Source organism: Syngnathus acus, chromosome 10 (genome assembly GCF_901709675.1).
Source record: "Syngnathus acus chromosome 10, fSynAcu1.2, whole genome shotgun sequence".
Classification (NCBI taxonomy): Eukaryota; Metazoa; Chordata; class Actinopteri; order Syngnathiformes; family Syngnathidae; genus Syngnathus; species Syngnathus acus.
The window spans coordinates 21402298-21410221 of record NC_051095.1 but is presented as its reverse complement, the minus strand read 5'-3'; the positions used below and the strand labels follow the sequence as shown (position 1 = coordinate 21410221).

At 37.3% G+C, this 7924-nt stretch overlaps 1 protein-coding gene across 2 annotated transcripts; it reads right to left on the bottom strand.

Moving 5' to 3' along the window:
- Positions 1 to 68: 68 nt before the first annotated feature.
- On the bottom strand, positions 69 to 6884 carry LOC119129134 (X-linked inhibitor of apoptosis). Of its 2 annotated transcripts, none has more exons than XM_037262203.1 (7): positions 6753 to 6884; positions 4888 to 5152; positions 4251 to 4809; positions 3520 to 3619; positions 3357 to 3435; positions 2380 to 2419; positions 69 to 606 (listed from the first exon to the last, which is right to left on the bottom strand). In XM_037262203.1, the coding sequence occupies exons 2-7, from the start codon at positions 5125 to 5127 to the stop codon at positions 413 to 415; spliced, it is 1212 nt and encodes a 403-aa protein (XP_037118098.1). In that variant the 5' UTR covers positions 5128 to 5152; positions 6753 to 6884; the 3' UTR covers positions 69 to 412. The 2 variants fall into 2 exon arrangements, with proteins under 2 accessions (XP_037118098.1, XP_037118099.1); XM_037262204.1 differs by having other exon boundaries at positions 4888 to 5149.
- Positions 6885 to 7924: the final 1040 nt, after the last annotated feature.

Sequence of the window (7924 nt, the reverse complement as noted above, 5' to 3'; positions counted from 1 at the left end):
GTTTTTAGGGATTCATTACTTACATTAGTTATAATCTATTTAAACAGAAATAGCCATGGGGTGATAAATAAACGTAAAATTATTTATTAATAAAAAAATCACACAAATGAATTCAAGATAAATACAGTAAGTCATTAGGTAATTTTGAGCTGTTCTAAACACATCAAATGAAAAGCAGTCAAAGGCACCTCTGGAATGGAACGTGGGAAAAAAATATTTAATGTTTCTGCACTAATTATACCCCTATTTAAAAATATTTTATAATATACTCTTGATTTGCTTTTCAATAGCCACTATTTGTTGTTGTCCCGTCTTTTGCAATATTACAGGCTATCTACACTTAACATTAAAACACAGTCAGGGATTGTAAGAACGCAGCACAGAAAGCTTTATCGGAAAAACTAAATATTTCTTAAGCGATGTAAGTTTTTACCTTCTGCGTAATGGCCCCGCAACAAATTGGACACCTAATAAGCGTCTCTGAACATTCCTCACAGGTGGCCAGATGACCGCACGGAATGAAAACGACACAAGTATCTCGATCCATACACACTTTGCACTGTTTTTCCCTCTGCAGTTTCCGTAATGTTTCCAATGGGTCATCATCTGAAAGACAAAAAAAAAAAAAAAGTTTACTCATCATCAGAACATGAGCGCACACAACATACGTTTTATTTCTTCATGGTATATAAATACACCTACAGGGCTAGAGGCAAAATTACATCACGTTTTTTTTTTTTCTCCGACAGGATTAAAGTAAATAATGTGAATTTTAGCATAGTTTCCAATTCCATTCTTAATTTACAGTCTTTTTGAAAGCATTTTTGTCATTTACTGATTGTTACAATGATACTAGGGGAGGGACTTTGGTTCACTTGCATATAGTCTTGTGTTTTGAAGTTTTCCCAGTTATATTTCATTTGACTGATTATTGCACAATAACACAACACCATTATTAATGTTAGCAAACGTTTGTGATGTATAGTACTGCTAAAAAAAACAAAGGGAGATAATAGATATAATGGAAAAAAATATTTTGAGATTTATTCTGATTAAAACTAAAATTGGCATCCTGATTGCAAAAGTGGAGGGGTTTTTTTTTCCCACCATGTAAGATTTTTGTCTACAGGTTAGCAAAATTCCACTGACGATCTGTAGTAAGACCTGTCAAATTATTCCGATTGGACTCATCTACAGCTACAAGGCAACTTGTTTGTGCAGTCGCATTTGAGACAACACGGTGAAAGGTGTGTGCATTTCCCAAGTCCCAACAAGTCAGTACAATCAACATCTGCAAACAAAAAGCAACCATAAAAAGTATTAAAAGGATTAATACTGGCTTTTCTCTTAACGTTTTAACCACAGGCATACCGTTGCAAGTTCCATTTGTTTTAAGAAAACATGGATCCTATAGCTCAAAAAAGTGACATGAAAGAGAAAAGCTGCAGTCAGTTGTCAGTTTGGAAACCGTCCGACTAACACAGACAAAATTCTTACAATAAATAATATAGAAATTGAAAGAGTAAATGAAATAAAATTTCTTGGAGTGCTTATAGATAATAAATTAAGTTGGAAACCACATATAATGTATATCAAATCAAAAATGTCAAAATCATTAGCAGTATTATATAAAGTAAAAGACCTTATAAATCAGTCATTATATTCCTTGTACTGCTCCTTCATACTCCCATACATTATTTACTGTGTGGAGGTGTGGGGCAATATATACAAAACAAACACAGATCCAATCTTTATTCTTCAAAAAAAAGCAATACGACTTGTAAATAATGCTGATTATAGAGAACCATCTAACCCTCTCTTTATTAAACTGAACTCACTGAAATACAACGACCTAGTCGACTTTAAAACCATCCAACTCATGTACAAAATAAAAAAATAATCAATTGCCAAACGGTATCCAGAGGTTGTTTGAGTGGAGGGAAAGTACCTATTATTTAAGAGGAACACTTATGTTTAAAAGAGATTTGGTGAGAACAAACTTAAAGTTACATTGTATAACAGTTAAAGGTGTGGAATTATGGAACACCAGCAGTGAAGAACTAAAGAACTAGTACCTTACCTAAGTTTAAAAAAATGTATAAGGACAAAATATTGATGGGATACCGTAATATGCTGTGAAGCTGTTTAAGTTGCTTTTGTATTTATTTAAAAAAAATTTTTTTAATATATTTGACTATGGTCAAATGTTGACAGAATCAAAGAAAAACATATGTAGTTACAAGAGGTAGAGTCTATTGTACTATGGAGTTATCAGTATCTGTATTTTTTCTACTTTTTTCTTGTATTTCTTTTAATGTTCGAAATAAACAAACAAACAAAACAAGTTGTGGGTGGGAATCTACAAATGTACGTATTTACCTTTGTGGTATGCTGTAAATCCATTCTGATGACTTGAGGTCTGAAAACAAACACGTGCATAGTTAGAAAATATTTTTCAAAACTCAATAACTAGATTGACCACCACAAGATTAAGTTAACAAAAAACTGCTGCTACCTCTTTTCAGGTACAACATAGTAATATAATAAGTGTGTGCAAAGGTTGCACCCATTCTCAGAGTTGCATAAAGATTAGCCAAGTAGTGTAACAAGTTCAACATTAAAAAATACTTCAAGATTCTGTATGGTTAAGAAAAAACATTTATGGTGGAAGCTAAGAGAATATACCAGTAATCTAAAAATAACTCAAATTGAAGAAAAAAAAATCATAAATCACCTTTTTTTTTTTTTAAATGAAATAAATTAAAAACTACAAGCAACTACAAACAATAAAAAAAACAATTGCAACTCCATCTTACATTTGTAAAACTAACTGAAACCAACTTTGTTAAAAATGAGCTTTTTCGGTTAATTTCAAATATTTTGATTTTCAGTATTGCTGACATACATAATAAGTACAGAAATGTCAGTCATTTGAAAATTTTAGATAACCTTACTTTATCAAACAATAATTAGTGACTTTTTTTACCTTGCACTCAAATACTCCATATAAAAACATTCAAATACTAAAACTAGCAAAAACTACACCAAAACTAAGTATTTTGAAAATAGAAACGAATAAAGACTACATAACGACCTGCTCTAACAAACAAATTAAAAAAACAACTAAATTTGAAAAACAAAAGTTATCAAAATAAAAACAAACTGTGGTGAAACATTCCAAACTATTATAATCCAGCAAATAATTATAATTCAGGTAGACAGATTGCGCTCATATTGATTCACATCTTTTGAAACAATAACAGAAATAATCAATTCTATACTCTGTCATCACTTTGAAAACAAAAACTGTAATATTAACAAAATCATGTTGTATGTTGTACATATTGTAGGCTCACATTTTTGTTTTGTTGAGGACCTTGCAGCTGGATGGTGTTGATAAATTCTTGTCCTTTCTCTGCTAACAAGAAGCTGCATCTAGTTGAGGAATGAAATGGCATTCACTGACTTTGAACACTAAGTAAAATGCATGCATGCTGGAATTGCTGTTGTTCTTGTTACCCAGGATAACTTTTGGCATGCTCTTCCCACGGGTCTTCATCAGGCTCCCAGCCTTTTAATCCTCCACCACAATGAAAACACATCACCATGTCTCTTTCCCCTGCACGTATGCATGCACACACACAAGAACAAATGATATTCAGGCATAAGAGTAAATTCAGAACATCATTACACTGAATTTTGATCCAGTGGAACTTCCAAAAGGAACCCAGTGGAGCAAACTACGAATTCAAACCACCATCCTTCAGATCATAAGCATCTCGGATTAACTCCACAAATGTATTTGTGTTTGTGTGTGTTTTTGCGTGCGTGTGTGTGATGCTACTACTACTACAGAAGGGTATCAGTGGTGGCAAACAGGAAAGGCTTAAAAACCATAAAAACTTCATTGAAGTCAATTACATAAACAGCAAGGGAAAATACAGTACCTACACTAATTTTACAATTCTTCATTCCAGTTGTTCCCTCTTGATTGCTTGTCTGCAAGGCGTCTTAGAAGCACGAGTAATTTGCTTTATTATTTAGTTTGAGTTGCACAGTGGCGCTAGACTATTATGGAAAAAAACAATTATGATTATTAGGGCCCGGGCATGAGCCGTGAACACTGCAAGGACCCTATTGTTCTCATAGAAATTCTTTTCATTTTTTCTCCGTAAAGACTCACATTTGTGATTAACTTCAAATGTTGAACTGAGGAGGTTGCAGTGCACATGTGTTAATTACTGCCATACCTGTGCTGTAGAAGCCAGCCCTTGCTAGTCGAACATGATCTATTGGGTGCTGAATCCCTGCAAAGCTGCGCAGCCTCTCTTGGAAACTCCCCATAAGGATATAAGTGTTGCCTTGAGGTGCACTGCGAGGATTCTCCAGTCCCGTGCCCCCCTCGGATGGGACGTTTCCCACGTCATGGCCGAGGATGAAGAAGCAGGTGGGAAAATGTTTGCCGTGTTCACCCCAGGCCGCGTCTCCTGCTTCCCAGCCACCAAGCATGCCGCCGCAGCAAAAACACTGAACCTGGTCACCTTGGCCCAGGTAGTAAAGGCCAGCTTGCGCCAGATCGCTGGGTGTCACAGGAGCAGTGGCTGGCCAGGTGGAAAAAGTCTGACGTCTGGCCTCTTCCCTCCTCATATGAGGGACCATTGGGTAGGTGGACTCATCGACCACCTCCCCTGTTCTCAAACGATATTCCATGTCTTCGTCAACTTCATTGTATCTGGAGCCCGTTAGCTGTGTACTGTGCTGGAAATTGGTGCGATGGGTGCAGCTGAGGAACTTGCACAATGGGGAAACCTAAAATTGAGTTCAAATGCAGTATATGATGACGCAGATCATAAGAAGGATGTGTTCCCCATTTCCATGCCATCTTACCTCCTTATGCCTCTCTACAGGTATGTCTCCCTGGCACCAGTTTTCCACATTCATCCTACAGCTGAAACAGCGAACCCGATCGGCAGGACCAGTGTAGTAGAATCCAGCCCGGGCCAGTCGCTCTGGGGGCACCTGCTCTGCCAGAGTGGAGCCGTTGAATGAATGGAGACGGTCGCTCATTTGGGAGTAGTCGACCATGGAATCGCTCTCGAGTACACCATCTTCTCTGAGGTCTGACATGATAGCAGCAAACAGGGGATTGCTACTTTGGAGTAGAAGGAAGAGTGGGTGGGGAGGGGGTGTAGAGAGACCAGAAAAAGTTAGGCATCTTCTGTATGACTTGAAGCCTACGAGACGTTTTCACCATCGATGTACTTCCGGTGGCAATAGATACATCTGTACCTTAAGTAAGCTAACCTTCTTGTCACGAGGCCAAGGCAGAGCAATTGAGAACACATTGAGAACACAAACAAAATGGCTTGAATGTTGATTTTTAACCTTTCCAACTCGGATAGATTGGATCAAAGGTTTTGCACTTGAAAAATCAAAACGTGTACTTGGGAAAAAATAAAACTTGAAACTGAAAATAAACGTGTTGAGCTTGAACGTTGAAAAATAAAACAACGTACGCATTCAAAATAAAAATACGAAAAGTTTTTTCAAGTTGGAAGTAGTTTGAAAAAGATCTAAATCTGAAAAAAAGAGTTGAACATGAAAGAAACGAGACCTCAAATCTTTAAAAATTAATGGAAGTGAAAACTGAAAATAGTTTATTCAGAAAAAGTACCAAGATCTCAAATCTTGAAAGTGAAATCTGAAAATAGTTTCCTCAAAAAAAGCACCAAAGTGAAGCAAAACTACTTTCAGCTCCAAAAAACTTTTCATTACTAATTAATCAAATATTCTATTTGTCATTTAAAATAGATTGGGCTCAATGGAAAATAATAAAAAAAAATGGTTTTTTTTTTTTTTTTTACCTGCGCGTGGTTATCATATTATTACAACCTGTCCAATATGTTGGGACATAGCGTGTGTGTGCGTGTGGGTGTGGGTGGGTGTGACGGGCACGGCTGAATGAGACAAGTTTGTCTTCAGACTCATACACACGTGAGAACAGGGTGTAGCACTCAGCAACCCAGCAACACAAACCCTGTCAACACAGACCAATATTTACCTCGACTTATCAAGTTTGATATGCATGTCGAGTCAAGTCAAGTCAGGTTTATTTGTATAGCCCTAAATCACAAGCAGTCTCAAAGGGCTTTACATGTACAAAACATTTATTGACAATTATTCTCAAATTCTTATTCGAACATACGAGAAAGCACTGTAGATGATTGCTGCTGTAGTTTTGAGTGATATTCAACTGCACTGCATTATTTTATATTTTATAATTGGCAGGAGGTAAAGAATGTTGTTTTATTATACGCATTTCAAAACTTGATGTTAGAGCTTACTTTTAATTGATGCAACCGTACATCTAGCAGTAACAGACAATAATCGATAAGCAGTCTTTGCTCTTTAAACTCCACATTCAAAACTAAATCACCAAGTAACTGCAACTGCGTGGGGGAAAAAAACAAGGGTAAAGTCCAAATTTGCTGGCTTTACGGATTCCATTCCATAGACAAGCGTCATTACAAATTCCAACCACAGCGTCTGAAACGACTCACGCGGCTTTGAGCGAGCTGGAAGTCACGCTGGGGAAGTAATAAACATAAGATAGCACACGCAGGCATAATACTGATAGGACTCTGTCATTTTGCATTCACAGCTTCGTGCTAGCAGTAACATGCTAGCCCGAGCTATTCTACATGTGCTTGGAATCACTTGTGTTTGTCAGAGTTAAAGAAAATAAGTTTTACCTTTGTCCCGTTCGTCACGCTTTAATCCAACAACAACTTTAAGGAGTTCTTTAGAAGTGACATGAAAGAGGTGTATCGTATGACGCGACCCTTTCAGGAAGTAGTTGCTCAAAGGTTGACTGGTGCGCACCACGTCTGCGCATCCCACGTGACACAATAGTGATGTGCATTGCAGTTCTTTTAAGTGAACTGAATCTTTAGAGTCAGTTCACTCAAAAGATTCGTTCAAACAAATCGCTCAACGAATCGTCCCCCCCCCCCCCCCCCACCACCACACACACACGCACACACACACACACATATCCTTTTTTTTTTTTTTTTTTTTGTATAAATCAAATAATCAAAAATCATGGTCAACGCTTCACGGAAAGTGAAAAGTGCCACACCCGCTGTGACGTCACTCGGACACTCCATTAGGTACACCACCATTTTCAGGTGTTCCTAATAACAGGCCAATTCATTAGGGAATTGTTTTACGGCGAGGTGGCACCAGCTTCAATGCGCATTACCGACACCTACTGGTTGAAGTCATATGAACTGAAAAAAGAACGAATCACCTTAGGAAGTGATTCGTTCACTCTCGTTCACTGAAAGGAATTCGTTCTTTCGAACGTATCGTTGACTCACGAGCCAACACTGACACAACAACGCATGAATTATGAAAGAGACTCATCAAAGTAGCAAACGCTCGCTTGACACGGTTTAAAAAAACGAACAAGTGTTAATAGATTACATGTTTTGTTTTTAATTTTTATTTTTTACTCAGTTGCCCAATATTACAACAGAGAGCATAGGTTTCCAAAGTCTATAATAGAACCCCAAATTAGTGGTTCAAATCACGGAAAATAAAGCTTACGCCTCAACTGTCGGACACCACTCAATGTGATGAAAACACGCCCAGCTCAAATCTTACCTGTCACTTCAAGTTTCTCTACCAAAGTATTTGCTCTACAGTCTTATGTCCAGAGCCTGAATACGGTAGACCACAGGTGTCAAACTCAAGGCCCGGGGGCCAGATTCGGCCCGCCACATCATTTTATGTGGCCCGCGAAGACAGATTGTGCATCAAATTCGTGTGTCATTACTAGAATTGCAAATTGTCTTCATTTTTAATAATATATATATATTTTTTTTAATATTTGACCAGTTTTTACTCATCTGATTAGAAAACG